The sequence below is a fragment of the Paramisgurnus dabryanus genome, chromosome 23 (genome assembly GCF_030506205.2).
Source record: "Paramisgurnus dabryanus chromosome 23, PD_genome_1.1, whole genome shotgun sequence".
Lineage (NCBI taxonomy): Eukaryota > Metazoa > Chordata > Actinopteri > Cypriniformes > Cobitidae > Paramisgurnus > Paramisgurnus dabryanus.
This window is the reverse complement of record NC_133359.1, coordinates 4,033,111-4,050,025: the sequence shown is the minus strand read 5'-3', so window position 1 is coordinate 4,050,025 and position 16,915 is coordinate 4,033,111. Positions and strand designations below refer to the sequence as shown.

General features: G+C 37.4%; 1 protein-coding gene across 2 annotated transcripts in view; it reads right to left on the bottom strand.

Moving 5' to 3' along the window:
- Nucleotides 1–16,915, bottom strand: part of b4galnt4a (beta-1,4-N-acetyl-galactosaminyl transferase 4a) — a 174,135-nt gene that overhangs the window by 60,479 nt on the left and 96,741 nt on the right. For both annotated transcript variants that reach the window (XM_065277535.2, XM_065277534.1), the window contains exons 4-6: nt 14,848–14,943; nt 14,078–14,168; nt 12,466–12,566 (exon numbers count right to left, since the gene is read on the bottom strand). In XM_065277535.2, coding sequence (XP_065133607.1) covers nt 12,466–12,566; nt 14,078–14,168; nt 14,848–14,943 — 288 coding nt within the window. The remainder of the gene's footprint in view (nt 1–12,465; nt 12,567–14,077; nt 14,169–14,847; nt 14,944–16,915) is intronic.

The following is a 16,915-nucleotide window of genomic DNA, read 5'->3' as shown; positions in this document are numbered from 1 at the left end:
TCTTTAAATATATAAACATACAATATACCAAATGAAAGAACAGACCCTCTGCTTTCAAACAAAAAAAACCGTTTCATCCTACCTTTAGTGGTTCTTTTGTAATCAGCTTTTGAATATGGGTAGGTTTTTGCAAAAACACCATATTTTGAGCAAAAAGCAAAAATAATTCCATTTTTGTGACGGACTTTTCATAGAGATCCCATTCAGAGCGATCTTTAAAACAGACACGGACATGCAGCAGCTTGCCATAGGGCAATACTTCCGGTTTTAAAGTATTTTTATCCTGGTGGATAATAGCGGTATTGCGGAAAGACGGAAAATCTCGTCATTGGCGGGGAAGCGTTTTCTCTTAATTGACGAGATATCTCGTCAATGGCGGGGAAAGAGTTAATGTGGGTTCTGTATGTCCTTTTATGCTTGCATAATTCTAATGCCAAACCTTATTGTGATTTGGGACTTTATTGTGAGTTGGGTCCCGATTTGCCACTACATTGTGTTTCATATCTGTCACTTACTAAAGTATAAAGCTGCCTTTATTAGACAGCCGCCTTAGTACACGTTCTGCAAAATCCCAAACTCTGAATGGACCCGGAGGGCCAGCGGTGCACTGATTTCCAAAACAAACCTAAGTAAGTAATGAAAGCTCACGCTGCAGTGATCTAGAATAAAATCTCCAGCGCTCCATCCCAGCATGCCTCACTTTAATTGTCATGTGCGGAGTCTCTCTTGCTCTCACATCGCTGTAATGAATCATAATGCCTTGTGCTCTCAAAGACGTCTTTCATTCTTCACACACACAAACCCACACACCGCTTGTTTTGCAAAAATGAGCATGTTTACTATCACACACACCTTTGTGACCAGGACACACATGACTGTGCAACGCTAATAACTTACGTTCTCATTTAGAGGGGGGTTGGAGGATAAAGATGTGTTTGTGTGTGTGAGGCTCGACGTTCGTCTCCTATGGCAAAAGCTACATTTCCATTCGAAGGATACTGCATGAAAACGTTCAAAGGCTAGTGTAAGAGAAAAAAACTTTTTGCTCGAGTGCATGCTTCGACGCACTTCAGCACGATAAATATCACAGCTTGTTAAAAAAAAACTCTGCTAGGGAAAGATGTATCAAACAAGACAAAAATAAGCCCAACGCCGTTACTACATTGAAGTTTCCCCACTGAAGCAGTGCGAGGAATCACATTAGAGCTACAACACAGAGAGGAATATTTTAATTTATACGGTTGACTCATCTTTCTGCATGAACACCAGGACATCCACCAGCTAACTGAACACAAAGATTGAGCAATGCGGTCTACGGTTAAGGTGAAGTGTGTGATTTCATGAAGTATGCCGCTTAGCATCAACAACTTAATTGCAGAAATGTGACCCTGGACCACAAAAGTAGTGTGGGTATATTTGTAACAAAAGCCAATAATAAGTTGTACGGGTCATGAAGGTAATCTGTAAATTTCCTACTGTAAATATATATATATATATATATATATAATCATTAATAATATGTGTTGCTAAGGACTTCATTTCCACATCAAATGGTCTTGGAAATATTTGAGTAATGACTCAAATTTATTGGCAAATCAGTTTTTTTATGGTTCCCAATACTGCTTTACATTTATGCATTTGGCAAATGCCTTAATCCGAAGTGAGAGAACATTCAATCTAAATACTTTTTAGTAGTGAGTTCACTGAGGGTCAAACTCATGACCTTTATGTTTCTTATGCAGTGCTTTAAAGTACCAGTTAAGCTACAGCAGGGCTAGTCAACTGGTGGCCCGCGGGCCAAATGCGGCCCGCCAATCATCTTTATCCGGCCGCCAGTCAACTTTGGCCGTTTTTCAATTGGAAGGTTGCAGCCTCCGGAGGTCGCATATGCAGACGGCATATGTCATCAAGTTTAAGTTTACTGAGCATTACATGCACAAATCATATAAGCATATTACAACAATTTACAATGAACTAAGAATAATGGTCAACTTTATAATTGTTAAAATTCTGAAATAAGACTTAATGACGTATGCAGCCTGGAAATGCGACCTCCGGAGGCTGCAGCCGGATTGAGAAACGACCATAGTCTCATTTAAATTCAGCATGATTACTTTTACCTTTCCTATACATATATTCATAGATTAAAGGTTCTCTCCTATGACAGATTTATGATGAAACTACAATTTCATTACGACTGCCACTAGGGGGCGAAATCCCGACAGTTATGTAATGTATGTTATGTAATGTACAATGGAAAGGCTGTTTAGCCTATATATCTATAAAATATAAAGAAATGGAACATGTAGTGCAATTTTAGTCATTAGGAGATGTCAGGGTTTTAGTTTTGTTTAGTTTGTTTTCATTGTTGGTCATCATTGCTCTTTGTGTTAGTTACCTTTAATTAGTCTTACCTGTGTTAGTTAATCACTCATCATTAGTTACAGCTGTTTGTCATTATCACTCACCCTTTATAGTTTGCCCTCATGTTCCTGTCCATGGTCTGATCTCGTCTGCATGTACCATTGTCATCGTGTTTTGCTGTCTATCGTCATTAAAGTCCTGTAAGTTTCTGTAATCCCAGCCTTTGTCATCTTTTAGTTTAGAGAACTGTGACAGTAGTGATGGGCAGAGCGAGGCTTCGTGAAACACTGAAACAGTTGAATCAATTGTGTCGAGGCTTCGCCTCCACAGTGACACCTAGTGGTCATTTGCATGTATTGCCATAGAGCATCCTTGACAAGGTTTTAGACGAGCGCTGACAAATTGTATCCCACATGTTGTGTAATTGATATAAGTGATCAGGTGGGAGAGTGGATAGTGTCCTCGACTCTCGTGCAAAAGTCCTTTGGATCGAACGCCGGGAAACGCATTGTTATTACCGTCGTCACAATTAAGTTACATATTTTTTGTTGTTGTTTTAACATCTGTTTGACAACTACATGAGCTTTTACGCTCATCATTGTCAATAACTATAAGCTGGTCTATTTAATAAATAAATTGAATAGAGATAAATACCACATAAACAATAAGAAATTATTAAAATATATCAAGCCACCATGTCACATATAAATATCTGCTGTGTGTGGAAGGACTTAGCCTACTTCTTTTTTTTACAGATAATTTCTCCAGCCTTTGAAAAACTCCTCTCACAAAAACCCACAAGGTCAATATGCGTTTATTTCACTTTTATACAGATGTGCGATTGTGTTGTCTGTTCCCGACCGTGCCAATCAAACGCTGATTCGGCAGACCACACCTGATGAAACATTTAGTGAAACACTTCGAGGCTTCGTTTGGTCATAGTCACGTGACATGGGTGTTTTGAATCACGCTTCGGATCAGTGTTTCGACACATCTGCGCTTCGGGATCTCGCAAAGCTTCGGAACGACTGTTTCGCGTCAGCCATCCCTATGTGACAGAAGATCAGACCAAACGTTTGTGGCGTGTTAGTGTTTCCCTCCGTGTTTCAAATTAGAGTTTTTTGTTTTCCGGAAAATCAGTCTCGTTTTTAGTTTATTTATGGATTTTTCGTTGAACACATCACTCGGTTTGGAGCAGGGAGACCGTCCGAGCACTTCGGACAGTCCAACGGACCATCGCCACCCCCAGAGACCAGACGGACCTTACCCTACCCGGAACTCCTGCCCACCGCTGGTGGAGAACATGGCAGTGCGACCTGCGAGCCAGAGCTACCCTCGGAGCCCAGTGTCGCCGAAACCCCGGATGTTCCCCCTGACCAGGTTGCGTGACCAGAGTTTCCGGGGTGCCGCCGCGGGAGCTGCTAATGACGTCAGGGAGGACGTCCATCTCCCCGCCGCTGAGGGTGAGCCAATAACGGTCCCTGGGGTTTATAACATCTGCTCGGATTGTGCTTTGGAGATTTCCCACCCCTCATCGTCACCACTGGTTCCGTCCAGCCCGCCCCTCGTAAGTCGCTGTTGGTCAGCGCTGCCGGTCCCGTCCGGTTTCCCTTTTGGATTTCCCGCACCAGCCAATCCGAAGCTACTTCAGCGGACACAGCGTCACACCTCAGCTCATCCTCAGCGCGTCACCGGCGCTGGTTCGTCGGAGGCGAGGTGTGCCTCTCTGCCCACTGTCTTGGGGGTTTCTCCAGTTCTCCTCCCCCGCTCCCTGAGACCTAGAGGTCGCCTCGGCTCGTCGGACCAGCGGCCTCGCTTCGGGTCTCTCCTCCCTCCCCTTCGTCAGCTCCCGTCTCCACTACGACGTCACCAGGCTTTGGTCACCCCTCTGGTTCCGCCCCTGGTCAGTCGTCGTCCTGCCCTCACCTCCGGGTTTTCCTCGTTCCCCTGTGTATCCCTCACGCCACCCTTCCGGCTCGTTGGGCTCCTCCTTCCCGAAGACGTCACCACGGGACTCCCTAGCTCTGGCTCCGCCTCGTGGCTCCGGAATCCGCCTACGCCTCGGTCGGGAGACCCACCAGCTCCCCCCCGTCCCTCCGGATCCTCGGCTTCCCCCGGGTTCTCCGCTCGCGTGGCTCCGCCCTGGATCCTCCCTCCGGTGTCCTCGCTGTCGTCTGTCCCCAGGGTGGGACTAGGACTTCCATCACCCTGGCGCCCTCCGCCAGCGTCTCCACCCTGGGGCTTCGTCTCGTCTGGTCTTTGGGTCCTGCTCTAGACATTCCCTCACCTTTTCATCACAGTTTTTTGGACACTTTTCTTTTTTTTTGTTTGTTGCTCCCTCCCACTCGCCTCTATTGTTGTTAATCTACGGCACGAGGTCGCGCCTACTGGGAGGGGGCGTACTGTCAGGGTTTTAGTTCTGTTTAGTTTGTTTTCATTGTTGGTCATCATTGCTCTTTGTGTTAGTTACCTTTAATTAGTCTTACCTGTGTTAGTTAATCACTCATCATTAGTTACAGCTGTTTGTCATTATCACTCACCCTTTATAGTTTGCCCTCATGTTCCTGTCCATTGTCTGATCTCGTCTGCATGTACCATTGTCATCGTGTTTTGCTGTCTATCGTCATTAAAGTCCTGTACGTTTCTGTAATCCCAGCCTTTGTCATCTTTTAGTTTAGAGAACTGTGACAGGAGAAGACTGGCTATATGTTGTGAATACTTGACATGTAACAATTAATGAAAGTTAAAGAGTTATAAACAAAATATGTTTAAAAGTGTTGATCTTTTACACTTTTGCTATAAACATTTGGCTCTTACATGTTAAACTGCAATTGTTTTTAAACATTAACAAAGAAAATATAAGTTTTTAGTCATTTAAAAGGTTTTTTTAATGTTTTTGCATGTTTTTTAATATGTTTTTTTTTTAATATACTACAACAAAAGTAACAAAAACAAACAACAACACACACACATACAGTATATGGTAAAAGTAAAAAAATATATCAAAAGTTAAAAATAGGGGTACAATTTTGGCCCGCGTTATATCTACAATTTTAAAATCTGGCCCCCGAAGAAGAGTAGTTGAAGACCCCTGAGCTACAGCTTAGGAGTCAATTTTAAAGATACTTATTATTAACAAGATGTATCACTGGTTTGATATGAATCGTGAACAGTTAGTATCTCAAGCCCCGCCTTCCAGTAAAAAGAGCCAATCATCAACCGAGGGAGGGACTTTGTGCATGCGCAGGATCGACAGCTCTTGTACCAAGACCTGGAGGCAGGGGCGCCGTAAGGGGGGGAAAGTTAGGACGATTCTAAGGGCCCATGAACTTTTGAGGGCCCCAGCCAAGGACTGTGCCGCACACGCAAACCCCTTAAGCTGAGCCCTCTTAGCTCCGCCCCATCTTTACTCTGCGTTTTAGCGCCGTCTTCAATCCACGGTCTCACAGTGCGCGTGAACTTCACAAGAGAGCAAGGTGTGTGTGTATTTACTGCTATTTGCTATGATATCTGCATATGTGCACTTCCTTACTATAAATGCAGTTTACACAATGTGACGCCGGAGCAATACAATGCAGTTTTCTTTCCACTGTAAAGTCTTCGCTCTGTTCACCCCAGTTTAAAAAAACACAAGGTGATTTACGTTCCCTGTTTTATGTTATGATTCTAACGCGAAGTCAGCCCTTATAAGCTGTTTAATTAACGTAGCCGGTAACATAAACTAGAAATGCGATCGGTTACACACTGTTGTAACGCAATATGCCAAGGAAGGATTTTTATACAGTCGTAAATCGAGTTGGTTGTGATAAAACTGAAATGCAACTAAGGCTAAACTAGTCCAGTTATGTATATTAAAGCTTCTCAACTTGCAGCAGGGTTAAGAAATCAATGGAAATCTATGTCGTAATCTGCTATAGTTGTCAATCATTTCATTTTAGAGCCCCGTTGATTAAAAAACAGTCTGAAGTCTGAACAGTCTTTTTTTTTAGAATCATTTAATAACAGTATAGCTGTTTTCTTAAAGAGTAATAAACCCTAAACGAAATTTTTTTAGTTAATGATCTGTAAGAATGGGGTTTTATTAGTGCTGTTCATTGATTTTAGTAAGTTTTTTGACATTTGGATATAAAGTGTTTCAATACTACAATATGGTGTAAAAACGTCTGAGTGCTGCCCTCTTCAGGTTGAATGGTGGCTACTGCAGTTGAATTTTCCTATTGAATGGTGGGTCCAAAAAATGCCTCGTGATGTAAGCAGGTTCAAGCTCACCACGCCGCTTTGGTCAAGCATTGTTGACCCAGTCTTATTTGTGCAGAATGTACATAGAAAAGATGCATTGTTGTTGTTCGCCATTTTTAAATGTTACAATGTCTTGTGTGTAACAGCTCAAGTATACAGTATGTCACTAAGACTGTCTCTGAAAATCAGACTAAAGCCTCAAATCTTATTGTGAGATAAAAAGCATCACAGTTTAATTTCAAGCATTAATTTCACTATGATTTCAATCGGTGACATGACATTACTCAGTCAATATTAAAGATATCAAGTTTATATTTTCACAAATGTTCTTTACATTATATAGGATGATTTTATGTGGAAAACAGTAAATCGCAAAGAAATACTTCAGCTGGGTTTTCACAGGCATGGTCACGTTTATCTTTAATCTTTAAGAATGTTGCATTTTCTCTGAATATTTGATTTAATGTTCTGTATTTTTCAATTAAATTTGCATTGCACAATAAATTATCTTAGCTGCAGACATTTTAGGTATCTATAAATACTGATAACTGTGGTCAAAACAATAGCAAAATAAATAGTTCTGTATTATTAAATTACAGACAAAGATTTTGAATAGCTACAGTAGGTTGGATTGTATGTTTGGTACGAAATGGGTATGGGGGGGCCTGACCCCCTATTTTTTCATAGGGCCCAAAATTGCTAGCGGCGCCCCTGCCTGGAGGCACTACAAATATGGCAGCGCAATGATGTGACTTCCTTAATCTCTTTCCCTGCCAGTGTTTTTTTTTTAAGTTGCCAGCCAATGCCAGCATTTTTTAAAATTTTCACAAAAGTTTAATGCCTTCCAGAAAACGTACATTTAATTTTTCTTTAAATATATAAACTTACAATGTATCCAATCCTATCTTAATTTGTTCTCTTTTTTCACCTGTCAAATATGGATAGGTTTCTTTTTTAAAATCGTTTTTTTTCTGCTCCTTTGCTACTCTGGTGAGCAAAAAATGATTATGGACATCGACAAAGTTTATGCGCATGCTCCAAGTCGTCTTCTCTGTTTTTATCTCTGTGCCAATAGCACCACATACTGGTCTGGCATGTATACTACATCGATTTGAGTTAGTTTCAGTGGTTTTGTGTGTATGCAGATATTGTCTGAGCAAATAGCTAAGAAAAAGCATTTGTAAAGCACGGTCAATACATACACTGCAAAAAATTATTTTCAAGAAAAAAAATCTTAGTATTTTTGTCTTGTTTTCAGAAAAAATATCAAAAAATCTTAAATTAAGATGCTTTTTCTTGATTAGCAAAATGGCCCAAGAAAATAAGTCTAGTTTTTAGATCAAAAATATCAAATTAAAAACAAAAAAAAATGTGGATAAAACAAGTAAAAAAATCTGCCAGTGGGGTAAGCAAATTTTTCTTAATTTTTTTTTGATTTAGTGTTTAAGAAAAATGTTCAAGATTTTTTTGCTTACCCCACAGGCAGATTTTTTGTTTGTTTTATGCACAAAATCACTTCAATTTGACATTTTTGGTCTAAAAACTAGACTTATTTACTTGGGTCGTTTTGCTCATCAAGAAAAAGCATCTTAATTTAAGAATTTTTAGATATTTTTTCTGAAAACAAGACAAAAATACTAAGAATTATTTTTATTGAAAATCATTTTTTGCAGTTTTTACTGTATTTGGATCAGTAGATGCTTTAGTGTTTTATAAGTTGGGTAAGAGCGCCACCCGGTGGATAATAGCGGAAGTATGGATTGCCGTAAAAACTCGTCATTGTCATGGAAGCGTTTTCTCTTAATTGACAAGATAACTTGTCAATGGCGGGGATTCCGCCGCAACCAAACATTTTAGAAAAGAGGAAATGTGTGGTCACATTTTCCACTTAATTTTCCACTCCAATATGAAGTACCCTTATTCAGCTTATTCATTAAAGCATTGTAGATATTACAACTCAAAAGATCCACCAATCAGAGAGGCTCCCAAAGTATTTTTGATTAAAATTAATTGAGCATATCTGGTGTTTTCCCATAGGCGCTTGGCCATTTTAGTGGGATTTTTGCACGGGTATTGGTGCATATGAGCTATAGAAACACAATTACTTTATATCACCATTATATGAAGCTATATACAAATACGAATTAACTTAAAATCCATTTTACTTTGCTATAACACTACATTGTTATAAAATCAAATAGTATGTGGAAAGCTTTAGGAAATATAAAATAAAATATAAAATAAAAAGCTATACAAAGATATAGTTTTAAAAATGAGTCTATATGTCTGTGTATCTGCATTTTCAAGATTTGCAGGTTGCAACTTCCCTAAAGCCGGAACATTCAGCAGCAGTTTGCCATGAAAATGCAAGAGCTATAAACAACCTGCTACAAGATTTCTGTTTGATAGATGGGAAGAGTTACTCTCATTTTGATCCTTTCTTCTTTACACTCCTTAAACCCAGAATAATATTGAAAAAACTAATGCTGTCTTTCTTTAACACTGCGTCAAACATATGGAAAGGAGGCAAACAACAAATAAAGGTGCAGTTACTGCTATTATAGTGAAGAGATATATTGCCATCTAATTTCTTTTTGTTCCCATCACTTCATTCTCTATTTGTCAGGAAGATACTTCAAAACTAAAAGTTCTCTTCACTTGGATGAGATGTTTCTTTATAAAAGTCGAAGTCTAAACGACGATTCCCAATTTTAAGGGTTTATTTCCGCACCTATAGGTGCCTGAAAAAGATCCGACAAGGATCCTACGCAATAAGTCACTTGGAATACCGGATATGCGGTGATTCCTCACAGACAAAGAGACGCCTTCGTGTCTCTTTGTTTCAATCGATCCCTCGTCTCTGTGCCAGGATATCGAGTCCTTGGCAAGTCGAGCCCTTTCTCAGCCAGACGTAATCGATACCCCAGTAAACCACAAATCCCCTAAACACGCTCACAGGTATCTGGCCGAGGTGCTAATTGTGTTTTACAAAGCCTGTGCCCTCTTATAGATCTAAAGATAAACACCTCTGGGGAATACATTTAAATATAAATAAAATCCAGTACCATGGTCCTCCGTGTGAGGAAATTGTCAGCAATGCCTGCTATAACAGTCTATATTAAATAATTGTTTATTATTATAATTTATAATTTCAGGGTTCCCACACCTTAGTTAACTTGAAATTCAAGGATCTTTCAAGGACTTTCCAGGTCCAATACCCTCAAATTCAAGAACTAAATGTGGGGACGCAATTTAAGTGAGATCAAGGTTACATCGTGTTACCTTTTAAGATACATTGTTACAGTTCTCTTTCCAGGGAACTCGCGCTGCGTCACTGCGGTGACACTTTGGGGACGCCTCCAGGGGTAAGTGCGTCTGAATGTGTATATCAAATTCAACCAATGGTGAGGCTTAACGACAAAGACAGGGTGACGCGGGAGCCAGGAAGTATATCGCTATCTGAAATATTGCCAAAGACGGTGTTACAGCGACGCAGGAAGTATGGCAAGGGAGACGCAGCGTCTCGTTCCCTTCTCAGGGAACAACAGTTACATACGTAACCCGAGACGTTTTCATGTGTCAAACACAACTATGCAAAAAAGCATTTTTGTATGAATCAACATTTGCATACAGAAGATATAAACATTTAAAGTGAACAGTTTAGCTCGTGTGCTTGAAAAGTCTAGAATTTTTATGATATTATCCTACACTACACAAGGATTTTTTCCAGAAAACTTCTTGCATAAAATAGATTCAAGCACTTACAATGACCTGCATCTATTTATGTATATTTTCAAAAACTTCCCAGGGCCTTGAATTTTTTCCCCAGATTCACAAACTTTCAAGGATTTCAAGGACCCGTGGGAACCCTGTAATATATAAGGGGTGTAATGAGACATTTTTATCCAAACGACATACAGTTGAGAATAAAACAAGCCAAGTATTTAATGAAAACAGAATTTTGTGTAGTGTGCACACTATTAATACCCAATACTGCAAACTAGAAGTGTAATATGAAAGTAAAATTGAAAAGAAACTTTAAAAAAGTTTCCCCTGGCGCTATGAGATAATCTGTACCTCATGATAATTCTGCAGTAAAAAGGCCTTAAGTGAAAATGTTGAAAGCAATTGAAAGCCGAGTAAAATTTTTACAGCTTTTAAATGAAAAGCTCTTGGAGACATATGGGTTTGTAAAAATAAAACTACTGTAGCCAAAAGTGAAGCGCATTAAAGGTACCGTATAATGTAAAACTGTATGTATCTAGGTATAGATTATAATACAAGCTCTGTACATGGTTATGACATATCGTGAGCCTTAAACACGGTTGTTTCCTCCATCTTATGTAAACCTCGTGCATGCAAAGACTGCTGGAAAAAAGGCCAATCTCAACATAACACCAACTGTGATGTACACCCTAATATTAAATTACTTGTTACAATGCTAAAAACAAAGTTGAGTTAGTGCTATATGCTAGTTAATGCTATATGCTAACGTTTAGGCTAAAGTTCAGCTATTGACGTTACAGTTACGTTTTGCAGGTCCATACTGAAAAAAACACAAACTTACCACTCAGAAACGACCATTAACAATTTCCAAACAATTGATTGATTATTCTTCAAACTCTGTATCTTCGTCAGATACAGACTCAAACATAAGTTCTGTTTACACACACAGCCAATCAGAGCAGAGCTCAACATTATTATTCAGGAACCTTTCAAATAAGGTAATAATAGACAATTTCATTCGAAGGGCTCCTAAAACGGGGGAAAATGTTTACGTATACATCTAAACGTGTCTCAGGCTATGTTTACATTAATGCGTTTACTTTTTAAAACGCATTACTTTTGCCACGTTTACGCCTTTCATTTACACTACGCCACCGTTTTCTACCCTCATAAATGGAGTCGTTCGTAAACGCTGAAGACCCTGTTTTAGTTTGAGAACTCAGACGTTGCGCTGCTGTGTAAATGAACGTAGACGGAGTCTTATTTAAACGAACAGCTGATGTTAACGTGACAGAGCATCATTTTCAAAGTAAAAATTATTTTTATTCAGGTAAATGGAGGTTTGCAACAGAGGTTTTGACAAAAATAGTTAACATCTACCAACCAGCTATTATAAACGCTATATCGGATTGTTTTAACATGTTTCCTTATAGATAATGTCTGTTTTATATTTATGTTTGAGTATTGTTGGGTTAGAATATTGTTGTAATGTTGTTTATGTTTTGCTTAAATTTATTTAGCTTATGACGAAAGATAGACTGTAATTTTAAACGCCATATAGGGCGTTGTAAAGGCCAATATGAAGGGAGAATTGTAATGAGTCAGACATTATTTTCGAGATTAATTTAAGTTTTGTTTGCTACTTTAAAATTAATTTCGTTTCATATAATTTGTCTTTGAAATTTTAATCGATGTTTTGTTGATACGTTTTGTGAATATAAATTAATAAAAACAATAAAATCAACGTCATAAAATATTTAATGCTAGTTTGCCGCTTGCGCTTTTTGCTATTTCTGTGTTGCTAGTGGAGGACGTGCACGGACCTCGTACACTTTTAAAAATTAACGCAATAAGCATTTCTATAGGCTAAAGCTATACTTCACCTCTTATTATGTTTGATTGAAGTTTGAATTTGCTGAAATTTATTTTTGCTTTGTTTAGTACTGTTCACTTGAATGCTTTCTTTTTAAATCATAAAGTTATTTAACACTTTTATGCGCATGCCCATTTACGTGATTTGTCATGTTTCATGCGTTTATGGTCGTGTATAGTGTGGATGAAGATTCTTTTTAAAATGGCAGTATAAATGAGGTTCGTTTTCATTTTAAAATGCCGCTCTAATGTAATCAAACTCACCTTTCCCACATAGGCCAGCAGACGGGCATTAAGAGGATTTTCATCTGAGCTCAACCAGAACTCTGAGTTATCATCAGAAGACACGGCGAACTGAAAGTCCCCTGAAAAACAACAACACACAGAGAAGTATGAAGTCCTGTGTTGTATCTGGTCAGTTTTAAAAATTAAATTCTTAATTTTAAGCAAAAATAATATCTGGCAAGTATTCTGTCATATTTTTTCCAAACTGCGACAAACGCCAGTCCTCCTTCTCTGAAGAATGCAATAAATCCACTTAACCAATCACAGCGCACTATTCCATGCATTGTAAACAACAATGGCGTCGCTTTGAATACCCACAGAATCCTAGTTTTCCTCATCTACTTTGTACTTCGTGATCAACAAACAAACAAAAACAAAATAATATTTTGATGGCATTGATAAACCTGTGGTGGTTTTCTGTGACAGGTTAGAAACGTAAGCCATCAACATCTAATTATTTACGCGAGAGGCACTCGGGAGACGGAAAAATGCCGGCTGTTGCTTGTTCTGACACGACGGCATCAAGCTTCTGTCATGCTAACACGTTGACCCAAGGGGATCTTATGAAAAACTTTACATAATTTTAATAAAAAATAATAATAATTTGTTACATTTACTCGAAAGTAGACAAAAATCGTGCAGGACTAAAATTTTACAGCTGATCCCTGTCAAAATTTTTTAGCGACGATGTCCTAAGAATGACCGCAGCAATGACAGTGTTCTTAATATGACAAAGTAAGTGTTTTAATTATTGTCTATTTTTTAATCAGTGTAAAGCACTAGTCAACTAAATGAATATAACATGGCACAGATGAATGAACATTTATATATTCATTCAATCTATTTAGATAGATTCAAGAAAAAAACTTGTGGAAAAAATAATCAGTTTTTATAATAAATCTTTGAAACTCAAATGATGGATTTGAATTTTTAATGTTATTATAACCTAAAGATGCTATGTGAAAGTTTGTAACAGAAAATAGTGGCCTTCATCTTGTCACTTTCTTGGTATAAACACATTTTTACCCAAATTACTCAAATGGATGTATTGCGTTTTGAAACCAAACTCTTCAAATATTTATGCTTGTAATCTTTCATTAAAATGTGAGCGCTACTTCAACTACCTATCAAAGCTCTTAAAGGGATAGTTATCCAAAAATACAAATTCTGTCATCATTTACTCACCCTCAAGTTGTTCCAAACTTGTATACATTTTTTTTTTTTTTGATGAACACAAATTATGATATTTTGAGCAATGTTTGTAATCAAACAGATCTGGGGCACCATTAACTTCCATAGTATTATTTTTCCATCCATTAAAGTCATTGGTGCTCCAGATCTGCTTGATTACAAAAAATATCTTCATTTGTGTTCAGCAGAACAAGAAATGTATACAAGTTTTGAACAAATAGAGTAAATTATTTTTGGGTGAACTATCCCTTTAAATGTCTACTTCAGTATCCAGTTTTAATTCAACTACATCACAGAAATAAACCTTTAAATGTTGTAAATGTAAATTGAACGTTTGTCGTGTATGAAAATCTCAGAACTGAATTGTTTTAGCAGATTAATGTTTATGCAAAAGATTTACCATCTTTGTAAGGGAGAAGGTACCCAAATATTCTCAGGCCATAATTTTTCCACTTCGGTGCAACAGCTAACTTCTTTACGGTTGTTCTCGTCTAAAAAGGCAGATATAAAAGGAAAGAGATAAATATAAACTCCACACGCACTTAATAGACATAAATGTGTTTCCTGTTTAACAGTGCGAGACTAGAGATTCATTTATCTGGATTATAATGAAATCTTAAAGATAGTTCACTATAACTTATACCTTCAGATGTGCTTGACTAGATGATAACTTTTTGATTAATGTATCAATGGGTGCTGTTTAATAACTTGTACTGTAAATGATGAAAATATAAAATAGTGTTTTGTTTTATAAAGCTCTCTCACATACCTATGAATATTCACCCCCTCAGTACAATTATTGTATTTTTCCCTGAATGTCCACAACAGTAAAGTATAATTACACATTTCAATACATGTTTCAGAGACCAAAACACGCTGGGCTGTAACTCATAATTACTATTTCACAATTTTCTCTTTCCGCTCACCGTGTAATTTAGACAAATGTAATCACAATACTTATTTCATGAATCATAGAAACTAAATAGATGCTTAATCTTAAAGTAAACCCACATCAGTGTTACCCCTACTGTATAATAATCTCATAACAGTGTTTTCTGTAAATCTGTAGTATATTTTGAAGAGTTGGACCGATATTAACATTTTTCACAAATATTGATAGCCAATTATCTGCCGATCTCTCCTGAATACAATACAATACAATAGACTCACATGGGGATAAAGAGGAAAATGCAGGTTCTTCCTGAGCTGAGAGACTGAGGATCCACACCAGTCTTCAAACACGTGCAGGTTTGCTTGACCTTTAAACTGTGAAAAGGACAGAAGAGCGAGAGAAGAATACAGAAATTAATGTCAAAACAGACAAGAGACCCCAAAACAGCGCTTAACAAAATTAAACAATCAAACAGCTCAAACCAGCATTAATTAATTTATCCAGTCAGGTTTATGATGTTTTTTCAGCCATGATGTTTACCAGTAAAACATGGGTACACTGTGAAAAAAATGACTTTCTTACTTAGTATTTTTCTCTTGTTTTCAGTACAAATATCTATAAATTAAGATGCATTTTCTTGATAAGCAAAAAAATAAAATCTGCCAGTGGGGTAAGCAAAAAATCTTGAGAAAACTTTTTTCTTAAACACTTAATTCAAGTAAATTAAAAAAAATTATCCCATTGGCAGATTGTTTTTTTTTTTTTGCTTGTTTCAAGCACAAATCACTTAAATTTGATATTATCAAGTGATTATTGGCTTCTTTCTTAGGTCATTTTGCTCATCAAGAAAATGTATCTTAATTCAAGATTTTTAGATATTTGTACTGAAAACAAAACAAAAATACTAATAAAAATACTGAAAAAAATGATTTACTCAATTTTTTACGGAAGCCGAGAAAGGCCATGGACTTTTATTTTTTTATTGTTTTTAATTTTTTTTAAGCACTGTTATCTTGTGATAACGACTTATTAATTTGTTATCTCGATATAACAGAGTTTGTTTTCTCGAGATAGCAAAATAATTAATTTGTTTTAACGAAATAACAAATATTGTTTTATCGAGATAACAAATAAATTAACTAGATAGAAAAGTTTGAAGACAAACTTTATGTTGGCTTCACAAAGCCTGGCCTAAACGTTTAAAACAGTTTGAGAGAAACTTAAAACAAGTTTAGTTTAGTAGTCTAACTTTCCGTAAACATAATTTAACAAAACGTTAGCATGTTAACATGATTTAGCACTAAGTTAGCATGATGTTAACATGAATTAGCATGAAGCTGGCATGATGCTAACATGAATTAGCATGAAGCTAAAATGATGTTAACATGAATTAACATGAGTTAGCATGATGCTAACAAGAATTAGCATGAAGTTAGCATGATGCTAACATGAATTAGCATGAAGCTAGCATAGGGTGGCCATTCGTGCCAGTTCCGCCGGACACGTCCCGAACATGTTTTCGGGTTCGTTCTGCGGAAGTCGCGTTGCTCGACCGCATACGTCATTAAGGTTCTCACATTTCAGTTAAAATACATTAGAAAATTAAAATGTATTTCTTTTAAGACATACAATCATTGTAGTTTCATTCTTACCTTGAAATATAACGGTTGCTTTTCTGAAATTAAACCAGAAATATTAAACCTTGATGACGTATGCGGTCGACCAACGCGACTTCCGAAGAACGAACCCGAAAAGATGCTCGGGACGTGTCCGGCGGAACTGGCACGAATGGCCACCCTAAGCTAGCATGATGCTAACATGAATTAGCATGAAGTTAGCATGATGCTATCATGAAGCTAACATGAATTAGCATGAAGCTAGCACGATGCTAACATGAATTAGCATGAAGCTAGCACGATGCTAACATGAATTAGCATGAAGTTAGCATGATGCTAACATGAAGCTAACATGAATTAGCATGAAGCTAGCACGATGCTAACATGAATTAGCATGAAACTAGCAGATGGGAGGCTGACAAACTTTTAGCTAGCTACACAGGTATATCCGTCTGCTTCAACTAAGGTAAAAATGTAGGCTAATGTTTATTTAGCAATGTAATGTGAAACGTAATTAAACTTTATTCATTCATTTAATAGTGCTTTGATATGTGTCGTGTTTATTATTAAACCAATAACGTGTTTCCACGTTTCGAGACAAAAACTGCTTGGATTATAAAAAATAAATGATGCTGTATAATAGTATATTAAAAAGATTTTTCTTGGAAACAAGCTGTACTTGCTGTACTACAGTTGCTTTTTATACTAGCTTTTAATGTTGCTTTCTATT